We start from the raw sequence: 16,543 nt of genomic DNA, 5'->3' as shown, positions 1-16,543 counted from the left end.
TGTCACAGAAGGCTATGAACCTGAGACCTGCTCTCTTTGTAAAAGAGGGAGAAGAGCGAAAATCAGAGGAAAGTTAAGGCTGTCTTTGATATGATAAATAATAAAAAATAATAATAATAATAAAAAAAGCACAGAGATTTTCTTAAATTGTGTCCTCTAATATCCGCATGTTCTGGGGTAAATAATGAGAGCCGTATATGTAAGATCCAAAGGAAAATCTTGGTTCTGGATACAATATCCTTTTGTTTTACATTCTTAGTTATATTTGCCTTTTTCATAAATGTAGATACATAGGGAAGGGAAAAAAAGTACCTATTATTAATTGTATAGAGCTGTGCTGTCTGATGGGGTTGCCACTAGCCACATGTTGCTCCTGAGCACTTGAAACATAGTAGTTTGAATTAAATGCACTATAATCCATACCTTATTTCAAGGACATAGTGGTGGAAAAGAATGTAAATAATTCTTTAATGATTTTTATATTGATTACATGTTGAAATGATATTTTGATATTAATATATTGGGTTAAATAAAATATTTTATTAAAACTAACTTTACCTATATATTTTTGATTTTTTTCCAGTAGCTACTAGAAATTTTAAAATTACACGTATGACTTGCGTGATATTTCCGTTGGAAGCACTAGTGCAGATACAGTGTAGCGTGATGGTTGAGAGCACTGACTCTGGCCAGATTACTGTGTTTGATTCTTAGCTTCACGGCTTACTAGTTGTGTGACTTGGGGCAAGTGACTGAACCTCTCTGTGCCTCAGTTTCCCACTCTGTAACATGAAAACAATGAAAATAATTCTAGAATTGTTGTGAGCAATAAATGAAGGCCTGACACATTTGTGCTCTGCTGGTAGTATCGACGTGCCTTTAGACACAATTACAAGCATCTGTGTGGTAAGGATGCAATGTGTGTTAGTGTCTGTAAATAGATTTCAAGAATTCATTATTCAGGACTTGGAATTTCTGACATGGAGAATCCAGGTATAGATAAGCTTTTGAGATTTGGGGAAAACCCTTAGCTCAATTTTTCTCTACCCTTCCCCTAAAAATGTCTTGACATAAATACTTAGGAAATTTAACAATTACCTCATTGGGTGCAAATTAGATGCAGACACTTTCGAGATTCAGTCCACAGCAAAAGTATATACATGATGCTAACTGTTTTGACTTAATCCCTTCCCAGAAACATATACACTGTTGCCAAGCCCACAGTCTCCTTTTCTCATTCTCACAGGCTTCCGATGCGCCGCCTGCTTACGAGAAACTCTCTGCAGAACAGTCACCACCACCTTATTCACCTTAAGAGCTAGCAAGACACCTGAGAAATGCTGAAATGATTTCCTTCACGCTTTTGCTTGAATTTAATATCTAATGTTCTGCTTCGAATGCTGTAGGAACAATGTATATCATCTCTAATAACAAACCAATGTTATATTCTTAGTAGGGCAACTAGCAGTACTAATCAAGTGAGGAAATGATGAGAAATATTAAAATGGGAAAAACTTTGTCAATAAATGTTACAATGCATGAAACTATCTGTGCCAGTGGTAATGCTAATAAACCTATGCTGTTACTTCTGAGGGACAGAATTCAAGTGGGTATTCTAGGACCATCCAATTTCTTTTTGCTGGAAATTTGGCCAATAACGAACCAACTACTCAGATTTTTGAAGATGCAACCTCTTGACCAACATGAGCTGTTCACAGGATTGTTGCAGCTGAGTCTGTGCTATGGAGCGCTCACAAAGGAAAGCTTGACAGGTTTAAGACAAAGAGCTCATTGACCTATTTACCTGATCACGAAAATGTCAGCAATGTCTTTTTGTGTTCTAAAATTTCATGATACTACAATAACAAACCATAAAGATCCTGTATCTTAAGTAAGACATACAACGCAGACTAATTACATTTCACTTCAAGGCTCAATGCAAGCCTAATTAATGACAAGAATTTGCTAGGCTGGGCGAGGTGGCTCATACCTGTAATCCTAGCACGCTGGGAGGCTGAGGTGGGAGGATCTCTTGAGCTCAGGAGTTTGAGACCGGCCTGAGCCCTGAGCAAGACCCCATCTCTACTAAAAAGACAAAAAATTAGTGGGCCATGGTGGAGGACATTGGTAGTCCCCTCTACTCCAGAGGCTGAGGCAGGAGGATCGCTTCAGTCCAGGAGTCTGAGGTTGCTGTGAGCTCGGCTAATGCCATGGCACTCTAGCCTGAGTGAAAGAGTGAGACTCTGTCTTAAAAAAAAAATTCTGTTAAACTGGGAAGTGGTATAAGGACTTAAATAAGTAAAAGCTACTGTACTTTGGCTGATGTCTGTGTATTGCCTTAAATGCCCCTGTGGTGGTAATTTAGCTCCTTTGAGTTCCCAAATCCCCCTGACAAGAACATACAGAAGAAGTCATAAAGGACTGGAGATTCTGGAATCGTGTCATGATTTGCGTGGCAACACTGCAATTTCTTTTTTGGTCATATCCACATACTGCCTACACTATTTATCTAATATTTTTCTTTCAGGCAGCTCATTAAAAAATTTTTTTGTCTTAAATTTCTGTCACTATCCTAAATGGAAAACCAGTATTCTTTTCCATAAGTAGAGGATAACTATAACAATAAAGATAATAAAAGTAAATTATTTTTATTAAGACCTAGGAAGACATTGTCACAGAAGGCTATGAACCTGAGACCTGCTCTCTTTGTAAAAGAGGGAGAAGAGCGAAAATCAGAGGAAAGTTAAGGCTGTCTTTGATATGATCAGAAGGCTTGTGAGAGTTCTAAAGAAATGACTTTCTCACTTCGTGATTCATTGTTATTTAATGGTGAGTCAGTAAACCACCTAAAATCGCCTGTGTCATCGGAAACACCAGTGTAACGTAACTGCACTATTTTCTACCAAAGACAAGATTGCACTGAAGAGAAAAAACACAGAATGAAGAGACTTATTACACACATTGAAAAAAATGACATCTAACAAAATACTAAAATATCATCCTACTCTTTCTGATTCTGTCGTCTTACTACTTCAAATAAGCCCCACCCTCTTTTTTTTCAAAGAAATAAATGAATTCTAAACGAAGAAAACTTCATCAGGCATTTGGGCACCTCCTCCCCTCACCACAAGGTCTCTTCTGCGCCTCGATCCTCCACATCTATAGATGGCCCTGGGGCTTGAGCTCTAAACCTCCCCCAAATCCCCCAGACTGTTACCCACTGAGGGTTCTCTCCTTTCCCTGTGGAAAAGGCTGTCCTCACAGAGTCCCCCAGACAGAGTTCCAGGTGATGATAGAGGCTTGCACTGAATCTGCCAGAGAGAAACTAGGAGAGTGAGATTTTGTTGAAAGAAAAAGAAGGTGCCAGATTCAGAAAGAAGGACCCACTTCCTTCACAGAGGCAGGTGCACTTCTGAAGATGACTCCCTGGATTGGAGACCAAATGCAGGGCAACCCTGGGAGCCATGTGTGAAAGATATAAGAGTCACATGATTCAAGGAGCTTGGATCACTAAGTCACCAATGAAGGAGAGTTCACCCCATCTAGGAATGCTTGGCTTGAATGTGGGGACAAACTGGCCTCACAAAAAATTCATGAAATGTTAAGACATTGCCATTTTGATATTGAAATACGAGGCTATTATCAATAGTTAATACATTTATTGAGGCCTTTCCGTGCCATGCCCCCGCCACCTGGACTGACTACATACAAATGAGGAGGGGAGCTTTCAGGGAAGGCAGATTCTTGTGACCTTTGTAGGTGGGCTCTGGCCTCCCCACTGCTGAATGAAACTTGAATTCAGGAGAATGAGCCTCACCCACAAGCAGGGGCACAGTGTGCCCCCCCATTACTCCCTGACATGCTCATGGGCAGAGAACTAGTGGTGACATGGCACTGCTTTGATCTCCTAGGCTTCCCCCCTCCACCCAGGTGGGGACTACAGTGGTCAGAGCTCATGGCTGGTGTCCTAGGGCTGCAATCAACATTTCCCACTTGCTCAAATGCCCTGTACAAATAATCTCACTTTCTATTTGTGTGGTGAGCAGAGTAAAGTTAGAGAGCACTGTTTTTTTTATAGAAACTGGTCTTCTCCTTCCTGTCCAGCCCTCGGTGGTGTTTCATGTTTGAGAAAGGCTCAAGTCTCTGTGGATTTCACTGGGAGATTCTGATACGATCTCTCTGATTGTTTTTACAGTAAAGAACATGCATACTTTAAGGAGGGAAAAAGAGCTGGAAAAGATTTTCTGCTCAGGTCGAAGTCAGTGAGAAGATTAGATTGATTACACAAATCAACAAAGCCTTCAAGTTACCTCCAGTGGAGACTAGTCCTCTGAAGTTAAAAACGCTGATTCCGGCAGCACTTAGTAAATATCTGGAAAGGTCTATTTGTCACTTGAGGATATTGAAGACCTTTTTCAAAAAGAACAGGGGGGAGTCCCCTAAACTTTCACTTCATGCCTCAACTTCAAGGGTATAATCACTCGATGTATCAAAATACTTCAATCTTAGTGACTGATGCCAAAAACATCTTAAAAGCATCTCAGAAGAACTTCAAAGGAAATCATGGATGGTTTGGAAGAAAACACTCATTTTTAGGAAAACCTAAAACTGCTATCCCAAGAAGCTGTGACCTAGAAGAAAAAGCGTGAGAAATCGAGGAACAGAAAAAAATGCTTGACAACTTGAAAACATGAATGAAATATTTTTGGAAATGATAAACAGAGCCGTTTAAAATCTCTCAGACCATACTGAAGATAATTAGTTTGCCTGCCCTCTAAAAGTACATTACAGGGCTGATGGCAACTTGAAATTAGACAAAGAGAAAATCAGAAAATTGAGAACCTCTAGACTTCAAGTCAATTTAAGAAATACGTTGATGCTGTTAAATGTTTCCTTTAAAAGGCTTGAAGGAAAAAAATGACATCTATTTAAAAAGTTAAGTAAAGAAAATCAAATAAATGGTTACCAAACTGAGTAAGTATTTTGTAGTCTGAAAAGATAATTTGAAAATGAAATTCAAAAACTTCAGCTAAAACATCAAACACTGCCTGAACCACATCAAGAACACGTAATGCAAATTTGCAGAAAATCAAGGGAATTTACTGCTTGGAAATTGAGAAGAAACTTCTCAAAGCATAAGAAAACATCAGCTATATATATCAAAAATGTGGCTCCTACTAGGAAGATGACCTTGAGAAAGTCTTGAAAAGAAGCACTGTCTTCTATCAAAGTGGGATCATCTCCCATGAGAAAGAAAGAAAGCTCAAGAAAGCTGGATGGCAGCTTGGCTTACTGAGAGAAAGCTCGCTGAGCTAGGAAAAGAAAATGATCACAACCAACAAAATTGGCTGAGGCAGAATTTAAATTCCAAGTGGTTTCTGTTCTTCCACAGGAAGCCTTGGGCAGAGACCTGAAAGTATCTGGGGATGCCCTGCATCTTCAGGTCCCCAGCAAGGGTAGGGGGTAAGTTGTGAAGGCTCAGGCATTTGGGTCACTAGGTTTAACTCAGGTTTATAGCAACTCCTAAATACCAGCGGAGGACATCTATGTTTTATCTCTTTAAAAATACTCTAATCTCCTTTTAGTTTAACTGCTTTTTCTTAATTGATGTTACATTTCTTCAAATTGAAGTTTGATAGAATCATAATTCCTAAGGTAGTTTTATGAATCTAGATGGTTTTAATAAAATTCTTACGAATATTGGACCACTTCATTAGACCCCCAGAATTAGATCCATGTAAGTGCTGTATTTAGGCTGGACTAAATGGTCAACTATTACTTAAACCATAATTGAATTTTTAATGATCAGAGAGAGATACTTAAATCAATAAAGGTCATTTATATATGCTACGAATTGTTACAAGAAATCTGAAAAAATACCGATATTTACCTCAGTAAATTTTGGTTTAGAAAACAATACAAAACAAGAACCCTACCACCACAAAGTACAATTCTCCTAACTAAATTTATTAGTATTTTTATTAGTTTATCACTAAATTCATAGTTAATTTAGGAGAGGTAACACTTTGCTCATGATATTCTTTGCTACTTAAACATTTCTAAATTTTATGCAAAATAAAAGCTTTCCCTTAAAAAAACCTTTCTCTATCCTTTCCAATCTAAACAGTTTGTTTCTTTTTCTCATCTCTAGCATTACTATTTGATTACCGCCAGATCAGATTTTCACACCACCTGACTGGCCCACCTAAAAATATCCAAACTGGCCTACCCGTCTCCCCTCAGGTGAATGATAGCAGCTACCATTGATTATGTGGTAGGCATTGGGACAAGTATTTCACGTAAATTATCTCATCTAATCCTCCAGAGCAGTATACAAGGTAATTTAGTTATCTCATCTCATGCGTGAGTGTTACTACCTTTGCTTCAAAAGCTTCAGTAGCTCCCCAAATTATTTTCAGAATATTTTCAGTCCTCTATCACCCAGCCCAACCTATTTTTCTACTCATTCCCTGTTCGTCCTCATAACCTACAGCGTTCCATTCAAACTCAATTGTCGTGTTCCCTGTATGCTCCTGTGCTTTCCTGAGACTGAGTCTTTACATGCCCAGTTCTACACGTACTTTCAGCCGCAGCACGAAGGCCCCCTCTCACATGAAACCTCTGGCATCTCCCTGGTAAACTCTCATAGTTCTTTATTCCTCTGACATTTACTTTGAACTTATTGTTGTATTCTTTTATTATTTTTGAAGACAGGATGGGATCTTACTCAGCTATATTGTTCCTGCAACATCTTCTGCATTATATGGTTCTCAATAAATGTGTAGAATGAATTTACAACTCTGGTAGATGCCTTTGAATGCTTATTACCGTAAGAATGTCTTACATACATAATACACACACTTTTGATTCTCTAGCACTTCTTCGCGTATTACTTTTTAACTATAGAAGTTTCACACATTCAGATTTTCTCCCCAAGTTATACTCTAAGAACCCTCTAAACTATGCCATGTCTTTCAGCTTTTCTAAGCATCGAGTACCACGCTCTACATAGTAAATACCTATTGAATAAACAACTGTGGCAGATGACAGTGATACAGTGACAAAAAAGCTTCAGGCTCAGGTGATGGCAAAACAACTTCTAAAATGACTTAAGGTAAATTGTTTATCATTTCTTTCTTTGTTTTTTAGAGACAGGGTCTTGCTTTGTTGCCCAGGCTGGAGTGTAGTGGGATAATAGCTCATTGCAGCCTCGAATCCCTGGGCTCAAGCAATTCTCTTGCCTCAGCCTCCTGAGTAGCTGAGACTACTCCAGGTGTGTGCCACCATGCCCGGCTAATTCTTCCTATTTTTTGTAGAGATGAGGTCTTGCTATGTTGCCCCGGCTGGTCAACTCCTGGCCTCAAGCAATCCTCCCTATTTGGTCTACCAAAGTATTGGGATTACAGGTGTTAGCCACCACACCTGGTCAATTGTTTATCATTTCTAAGTTATGTAGTGTAATTTTGGATAGCTAAAATCTGCACCAGATTTCTTAGATCACTATCAGAACTTGCTACCTTCTTATGTTTTTAATATTAAAAATATCTAAATTTACTGTAAGTTAATCTACTGGATCAAGTAAACATTTTCATTGATCTTAGTGCACGTTATGGCTGTCACTACTTCAATCATAAAACTACTGACATCAATTAACTGTTAAGTACACCAATAAAATTGGAGGTTTGAAATGGGAGCAAGGATCTAAACAGCTGCTTAGTATTTCATACATTAACTAATCATAAAGGAAAAAGAAAATTTGGGGGGGTAGGAAAAACCACAGGAAATGAAAGGGAAGAACTAACACATCAGAAGGAAGTATGTTATTTCAGCATATTTTAACTTAGTATTTTCTTTTCTTTTCTTTTTGAGACAGAGTCTCACTCTGTTGCCTGGGCTAGAGTGCACAGGCGTCAGCCTAGCTCACAGCAACCTCAAACTCCTGGGCTCAAGCGATCCTACTGCCTCAGCCTCCTGAGTAGCTGGGACTACAGGCATGTGCCACCACGCCTGGCTAATTTTTTCTATATATATATATTTTTAGTTGTCCAGATAATTTTTTTCTATTTTTAGTAGAGACGGGGGGGGGGGTCTCATTTTTGCTCAGGCTGGTCTCGAACTCCTGACCTTGAGTGATCCACCCGCCTCGGCCTCCCAGAGTGCTAGGGTGTGAGCCACCACGCCTGGCCTCAACTTAGTATTTTAAATGATACTGAATATAGACATCCAAATGGCCTAATTCTATAGTAAGTATGGGAAACATAATCCCTCTGGTACCATGAATTCTTTCAGGTAGCATCACTGTGGTGACTTTTCTTCCATTACATGCCTGTCTTTATAGATGACCTTTAAAGAATACTTAACACCAACCACAAAGAACTCTCAAGGAATTTAACTTTGTACTCTAGCCAAGATCCCCAAAATCCACATGATCTACAAAATTAGAGGCAAAGGAATTGGCTTTTTGAATATGTAAATCCTTTAACTTAGTCAAATTTCAAGTAAGAAAAATGAGAGTATTATTAATACTTTTAAAAAATAAACTAGAGCTTAGATAAGAGGCTACCTAGATTTGTCACTCACTTACTCAACAAACATATTTGAATACTGTGTGGCAGTTGCTGGAGAGATGATGATGACTGACAAGGTCCTTGTGTTGGATGTGTGAAGGATGACAGGCATTAAATAATTTCAAACAATTATATTACAGCTGTGATGGAGTGCTATGTCCTTCTCAATCTACGAGTGCCTGTGCAATACCATGATGCTAGCTGGGGTATGGCAAGGAGAGGGAATTATATAACCTGTAATGGAACATTAAGTCAAGGAGAACATCTGCGAAGAACTTGTGGTGTCTCAAACTTTCTAGAAACTAAAAGAAAACTAAAGTACAGTGAACAAGGGGGAAAGTGGGTTGAAGTAAAGCTGGAGAGGCAGGCAGGAACAGACTCTGTAAGTAGAGGCTTCACTCTAAAGGTTTACCAGATCACAGAAAGCTTTGAATGTCATATTAGGATTTTAGAAAGTGGTTAACTAGTTTAGGTCCTTCACTAGGATTAAAGTTGGGCCATAGATAATTCAGTAAATTAGTTTCTGGAAGTGGCTTAGAGAATTCTTTTGAGACAAAAAGTGAATGATTTTAGATTATTTTGTTTTAAAAGCTGAGTATGTAAATATATTCATTTATTGAGCACCACCCATACACAATGCAATGCACTTCAAACATCACCCACTTCCCCTGAGATCCAATGGCTTTCTTAACTGACAGGGAAAGGGGGAGGGTGGGTGACTGAGCAGAGCATAGACATGAATGGCAGAAGTACCGTCTTAGAGCATAAATATAAATTTTTGAGAGCCTTTAGCAACTTTCCAGGTATACTCTCACTACCCTCTCCACTTTGATAATGAATACATTTCAATGTAGTTTCAAAGGAAATCTTTAGGTCTACTCTTCCCTATCATTTTCAACCTGACAGTAACTCCATTTGATGAAGGTGACAGTATAATTATAAATGTGTATGAGTATACAGTATTTCAAGATAATGGAATAAAAATCCAATAAATATAAAAGCTACCTTTTATTTAAAATGAGGCATATTCTAAAATACTATAAAGCCAAACCCTGAGAATCAGTTGAGCCACAAAATTTGCTTTACAATGGAATTTAAGTAATTGCTCTGTAATTGAGGGGAAAAAGGGCTGAGAGCACTTATAATTGAAGGTGCCCATACTGTTTATTCTAAACTAAAAAAAAAAAAAATCATGTTCTTAAATATCATTTTAGAAATCAGTCTCCATGAACCAACACCTCAATTTAAAAATAAACATATCTGGGGGAAGCAAGGTGAAGGGTACATGCGACCTCTCTGTACTATCTTTGCAACTTCTTGTGAATCTAAAATTATTTTAAAATTAAATGTTTTACAAAGCTTATTTGGGGTATATAAATAAAGACCAAATACACTGGCCTGGAAAAAAAAATCACTTATTTTGGTTAATGTAGAATTTGGTGGTGGATTTAAAAAAAAGGCTAAAATAATGAAATCTAGAGTGAAATTTTATAAACAGAAGCAATTTAGAACCATGGAAAAAGGATTTAAAGCACCAGGTTCAAGTACTGGTTCTACTATCCACTAGCTGGGTAACCTTGGGCATATTACCTAACTTCTCAAGAGAAGTGTGAAAATTAAACGATATAAGTTAAAGAAAAATGTGTAAACTGTAAAGCCTTGTACAAATGCTACCTATTATTAATTCAAATTTCCTAGCTTTAATTCATTCTTTTATAAAGGACTGTCTTCATTTATATCATGTATTCTTTCAATGGAACAGAAAACACTTTAAAAATGGTATTCAAACAAAGAAATAGAGCAACTCGGTTTATTACATGCAGATTCTTCTGCATTGTTGCTAACAGTTCACTGGTCCAAAATTACTAAAATACTTAAAAAACTATACATTATGTAAACAAAACATAAATAAGACAGCATAGTTCTTTGTACATATATTTAGTACAGGTTGTTAGGGATTTAGGAATATGTACAATTTTACACCATGGACTGCATTTTCACAATGCATAAATATATATATATATATTTTTACAGAAACAAAAATAAAATTTCACTAATGACACAGAATACCATATCATAGATATGCTGCAATAGTCCAAATTCAAGAATAAACATGTCAATATAAGTGTGCAAAAGGCTAGCTTACTCTAAACTAGTCAAACTTGACCTTTTTCAATTTATGTTATACAGACAGGTAAATCGTGACCATGTACTTTAAACAAAGAACCTTTGAAAACATCCTAATACCAATTAGGAGTTAAATGGAACATATTTTTCCCTCCCCAAGAAAACAAAGCCTTGTTGCAAGCTAATCAGAAGATACATTAAAACACATACACACACACACACACACACAACTATGTATATTTTCAACAGTATAATAAACATTTAAAATTTTTATGGGAGTCAAAACAATGCCCCATTATTCAAAAACTGGCTCTTTTAGTCTAAATTCAAGATGCAGCTGTGTCAGGCTTCTCTAAACCAGATGATTGAAAAGCAGGGAAGACAGAGGCAGGATTTCGACTGGCAGATACGACAATTTGCGAGAGAGATGAAGAGAGTGAAGACACCTTAGATGCTGGAGTATTTATGGTATTCAAAATGGCTCCTTCTGGGCTAACCAATAATTTTTTGACAGATGTGTCCAAATGAAATACTGAAGTGTTACTTGGCAGTGGAGTATTACTGGAGCAAATGGCAGAAACCAAAGAAGTTTTAGCCAAAAGAGTAGCTGGAGGAGACTTAATTACTGAAGTCAATGATACTGTTGGTGCAGGAGGTGGAACAGAAACTTTAGCAGTTGTGTTTACAATTTGTGGTGTTGTATGCACTGTGGGTAGAGAACTTGTATTTCCAAAAGAGTTTACAATTTTCGTAGAGCTTTTCATAGAATGTTTTGTAGGTTGCCCACTTAAAGAATTATTTGATGCTAGTGTGATCTTCTGGGCAGGGTTATCTACTGGTATAGGCTGAATGCCTTGGCTGCTGTTAAGAACTAAGGGAGGTCCATATTTTGGGTTAGTAGATATAAGGAGAACATGACTGCCAGCTCCAAGACCTTGTGGTGGAACAATAAACCGGGTTCCATTAATCATGATCTGAGTACCAGGTGCCAAAGGTGTACTGGTGTTGATGACTATTTTCTGCTGAATACAAGGTTCACTGAACTGACTCCCTACTAGACTAGTTACATTTGATGGTGTTGTAGAAGTGTGAATGGCAGAGCCACCCGGAGCAGAACTGTAACTAGGTGTTGATTTTACTAAAGCAGGGGGCATTTGCTGGTTTGGCAGAGAAGCTAAATTGGAAATATTAATTATTTTACCTGGACTTGGTGAAAGGGATGACAATTCAGTTTGAGGTTTATTTGCGTTTACATTTGTTGGCACTGTAGTTGAAATCCCTGGTGACTGAAACTGGAGAGAAGTCCGACATTGTCTTTTAGAAAGAGAACACGTGGCTCCTGGTACTGTTGCTGAATGTTGAACTGTGTTGACTATTTTAGGGGATGCAGTCACAGGTGTAGGTAAGGCAACAGTAACAGGGATCTGCAAAGCTGATGTTAAACATTTAGGAGACACTGTTGGTTGTGTAGCTGAAATCAGAACAGATGATGAAAGATGTCCTGTTTTCACAGTTGATATAGCCACAGTGTTTCCGAGATTTGACGTGCAAAGTCTATTTGACAAAATAGGCATAATTCTTGAAGAGGTATCATTTCCACTGACTAAAACAGGAGATTGTGTCCCAACTGAAGCAAAGGTTGAGGTCACTGAAAGGGAACCCAAAGATACGTTTGCTCCTGTTACCGAAAACATGTTTACTGCTCTTGTGGCAGAAACCACTGATTCATTAACAGGAGTAATATTTTGACTCACGAAATTTGAGCTTACTGGAATTGAATTACCACTTGTTGACAATGGCAAAATATAGCCCTTGCTACTCTTGTCTTCTCCTTTTGGGATTACATTTTGCAATATGTTAATTGGTGGTATAGCTGGTACACTGCCTGAAGTATTTACAATTGCTTGACCTATGTTTAACCCAATTTTCACATCTTTTATCTGAGACACAGTTGGTGATGAATTTATTTTTATTGGTGCTCCCACTGTAGATGGAATCAGTACTATTTGGGGTTGCTCTGGAGTCTTAACATACATTTTATTCAACGAGGGAGGAAGAGTTTGTTTTAATGATTCTGCAACAATAGTTGGGGTTGAAGTGCCACTGGGAACTGGAGCATTAATAAAAACTAATTTCTGGGCAGAAACACCAGTAGATGTTGGTGCAGGTGTCACATTAACTGCAGTTCCATTGCCAGAAGAAAGAATAGATGGAGCTGATACCAGCATAAGTTTCTGAACTGGAGTCCCACTGGTCATATCTCCATTTGTTGCTACTGTTGCTTCTGATCTTGTAACAGGGTAGCTTTTTGTGATATAATCTACTTGTTGCTGTTTAGTTGGAGTATGAATAACATTTGCATTGTTTTGTCCAAAATTTCCTGTTGATATGCTAATTACACTTACTGAACTACTTGTTGTTGATGGTAGCAGAGTGCTAGAAGAAACAGAGGACTTCAAGGGAGAAGGAGGCATGTGAGAAGTTTTATCTATCATGTGGCCCAAATTACCACTGCTAGCGGGGTGACCTAATGTAAGTTTGAGATTTTTCCCTATGGATGGATTAAAACTAGCTGGAATGGAAACAGAAGTCGGTGTTTGGCCATAAGGTGGGAAACTTGATGTAGTAGTCGTTCCAGCTATTGGTGAAAATGCAGATGATGATGAAGTTGTTGATTTTGGCATTAGAAATGCCTGAAGCTGAGGAGCAAAAGTGAAAACTGAACTTGAAGATAAAGTGTTGGGTGAATTTTGATCTGGATTGGTCTGTACTTTTACAACTCCAGTGTTCCCACCTCGTGTCCTAACAAGAATTGACTGTGAATCTCTTATACACACAGTTTTTAGTTCTTGCTTAGTTTCAGAAGAATCAGCAGGTTGTTGTGCAAAACAGTTGAGGGAACTACCAGGATTTGTAGATCCGTTTAGTGTTGGTGCTGATAACAGACGCTGACTTGTTAAGGAAATGGTAGATGAAGCATTGGGCACGGGGAATGTGGCTGCTGAAACTGCATTCTTGACTTTTCCTGCTTCACTCTGGCTAGTCTTAACTGGTGGTGCCAATAAATTACTAACAGAGGTTACAGATGACAAAGGCTGTGGTCTAGCACTACTCACATTTGATAAAGGTGTAATCGTCTTGTTGAAAACTGTACTAGGTAGTTGGGTAGAAATAGTTCCTGTTGGGTTGACAAGAACTGATGCTAAAGAAGAGTTTACATTTGTTGTCTGTGGGAAAGAAGAACAATGTTGTTCTGTACCTTTTTGTTGAAGTGGCGGTGTTTCTTTTGCAACTGCTTTCCCTTCTTTATGCTGAATCACGAAATTCTTAGGCAGAATAAGAACCTGTTGCATGATTTTTTCTCCTGTTTTAGGATCCACCACAGGTTGCATCTGGATCTTTACAGAGCTATTGTGAAGATCTATTGGCAACCACTGGCCACAGGGCATCTTATATACCATCTGTAAAGGACCTTTTGTACTGGTGTGGCAGCTCAATGCTGGCTTTATGGAGTTTGCTTCGGGAGAAGATATAACTAGCTTTTCCACAGCAGGAACATTTCTACCTGTGGAAGGGGGCAGTTGATTTGTTAAGGTCACTTTGTTCCCAATATTCTTTGCAAGCAAGGCCTGAATAGGTTTGGTCCCTTTTTGGAGAGTCGACACTGGTACTGAATCCAATGAGGCAAATGACTCTTGAAATGATGGCTCCGTATGCTTTGATTCATTCAAACTGTCAATTTGCATATCACTTTCTAAATTCTCAGCTGTTGTATCATTTGTGCTTAACTTTGCTTTCTTCCTTGGGGAAAGCTCTTTTGTGCTATCATCCAGATAACTAGTTTGTTTGGACTGTCGTTTAAATGTCTTAAGCAGTGTTTTCGGTACATCTTTAGAAGGCAATTCTTTTTTCATCTGCTTGCTTCTGGCCATAGGAAAATCTATTTCTGACAATTTCATATCATCTGAAAATTATAAAAACAAGCATGTTGTTTATATAAAACAGCAACTGAATAGCAGTAACACCAATCATAAAAAAAAGTCAATCTTTGAGCTGGCAATTTATTAAGAAGTCTACTGCAGGATGATTCGAAAGCCTCAGCACCACTGATGGAGATAAAGGTAAGATGACCTTTGACATGGATATCATAACCATGACCAAGAATAACCTATTATTGAGAAAATTATTTTTGGTCAAATCCTACTAATTCTGCTGCCAATGTAAGTTTAAAACTTCTTTTCTTTTCTTTTCTTTGTTTTTAAGGGACCAGGTCTCGCTATGTTGCCCAGGCTGGACTTGAACTCCTGGGCTCAAGTGATCCTCCTGCCTCAGCTGGGACTATAGATATGCACCACCATGTCTGGCTTAATTTTTATCTTTTAAAGAGATATTCAAGCCAACAATTAGGGCTCAGAATTTAATTGGGGAAGGAATCTAGTCTAGTTCTCTTCCTCTAGAAAGGGAAACCCTGATACCAAAGAGAGATAGTTCTCCAGTTTATTCTATTTTTAGAAACTCTAAAAAGAAATTTCCAGCTCTTTCTGATGTTTATCTTTACAGTAAAACAACTATGTCATATCTGGTCAACCTGGGTCAATAAGAAGTACCCTTACAATTCAGTGAAGATATGGAAAACAACATTTCTAACCACAAACTTTCATACTAATCTCTTACATAATTAAAGTCATTAAACTAGATTTATAGACTATAATCTGATGAGTTGAAATGAATTACAGGTAATCTAATCCAGACTCCTATCCTTATCAGAATGATGTGTTTGTTTATTCTGGTCTCATTAGGCCATCAACCTTGGTCATTCCTCATAAAAAAAAATCTTCAGAATATTAGGGACTTCTCAAATTCTGTTTAAAACAAACTTTAGAAATAGTGCTTCAGAAACAGTAATAATAAAAAGAAGAGAATGAACCAATTCAAAGGGATTATAGATCAAAGATGCACAACCTGTAATGAGTAATGACATGTCTATAATTTGGAGTCAGGCACTGGGTCCAGAAACTCTAGAAATATAATAATGACTCCCAAGAAACTTACAAGTACATGGACAGTACTTCTTCAAAACACACCAAATTTTCCCGATTAATATATTTCATTGACCAGATTATCTTTTGCCTTCATAGCAAAAAAACCTTCTCTTTGGGCATTTAGGGTTGATTTAAAAAAAGTTTTAATGTCTACCTGAATCAAAGTGATCTTTCTCCAGGATATCTAGAGGTTCTGTTGAGTCTATAGACTTAGTGATTTCTCCTTTAGGAGAGTCTTTTTCCAGATCTCCTTCACCTTCTTCAGTAGTCCATAGTTCTCTAGTAAATTTATCATGATCAGGTTGTCTTCTGAAGTCATCATAGTCTCTCTTTAGACGGCTCCTGAAATAACAAATAATACATATGTATTAAATTTTTAAAATCTAAACTAATTTTTAACATTTTAAACTATATATTGAAATATTTTCAATTAAGTCACTACAAATTGTGTTTTAATCTTAAGTGTGTCTAAGATGCTTAGTTCAGTCTTGCCAATGATTAATTGCTCAAGAAGACAAAACCTAGGGTGTAGTCATAAATTTAAAAACATCATACTGCAAATTTTAGAATAAAGTGTTTAAACATACCACCTGTTTGTCTTTCTAAAGGCTGCTCTTAGACCTATTAAATGAGAGAAAGGTAATTTTTTTCCTAGCTGTATTGACAGAAAGATTTAAGATAGCATTAAAATCACTGATTATAATAATATTTAAAAGGTCATTTAAAAAAAGTTAATCAAGAAATTCTAAACAACAGTATCTATTACTGTGACTATTATACAGAAAGGAACAAACAAACAAATCCATC

At 37.5% G+C, this 16,543-nt stretch overlaps 2 protein-coding genes across 2 annotated transcripts in view; one reads left to right on the top strand and one right to left on the bottom strand.

The window, feature by feature from the left end:
- The window catches only part of MLANA (melan-A), a 14,216-nt gene extending 12,669 nt beyond the window's left edge, over positions 1–1,547 (top strand). Inside the window, exon 5 of the mRNA XM_012647393.1 lies at positions 1,247–1,547. Within this exon, the coding sequence (XP_012502847.1) occupies positions 1,247–1,315 (69 nt within the window). The 3' untranslated portion in view covers positions 1,316–1,547. The remainder of the gene's footprint in view (positions 1–1,246) is intronic.
- An 8,819-nt stretch (positions 1,548–10,366) lies between these two features.
- Positions 10,367–16,543, bottom strand: part of KIAA2026 (KIAA2026 ortholog) — a 91,991-nt gene continuing 85,814 nt past the window's right edge. The window contains exons 7-8 of the mRNA XM_012647407.1: positions 15,891–16,078; positions 10,367–14,658 (exon numbers count right to left, since the gene is read on the bottom strand). Of these exons, the coding sequence (XP_012502861.1) occupies positions 11,021–14,658; positions 15,891–16,078 (3,826 nt within the window). The 3' untranslated portion in view covers positions 10,367–11,020. The remainder of the gene's footprint in view (positions 14,659–15,890; positions 16,079–16,543) is intronic.

Source organism: Propithecus coquereli, unplaced genomic scaffold, assembly GCF_000956105.1.
Source record: "Propithecus coquereli isolate 6110/MARCELLA unplaced genomic scaffold, Pcoq_1.0 Scaffold267, whole genome shotgun sequence".
NCBI classification, from domain to species: domain Eukaryota; kingdom Metazoa; phylum Chordata; class Mammalia; order Primates; family Indriidae; genus Propithecus; species Propithecus coquereli.
This window is presented reverse-complemented; position numbering and strand designations above follow the sequence as displayed.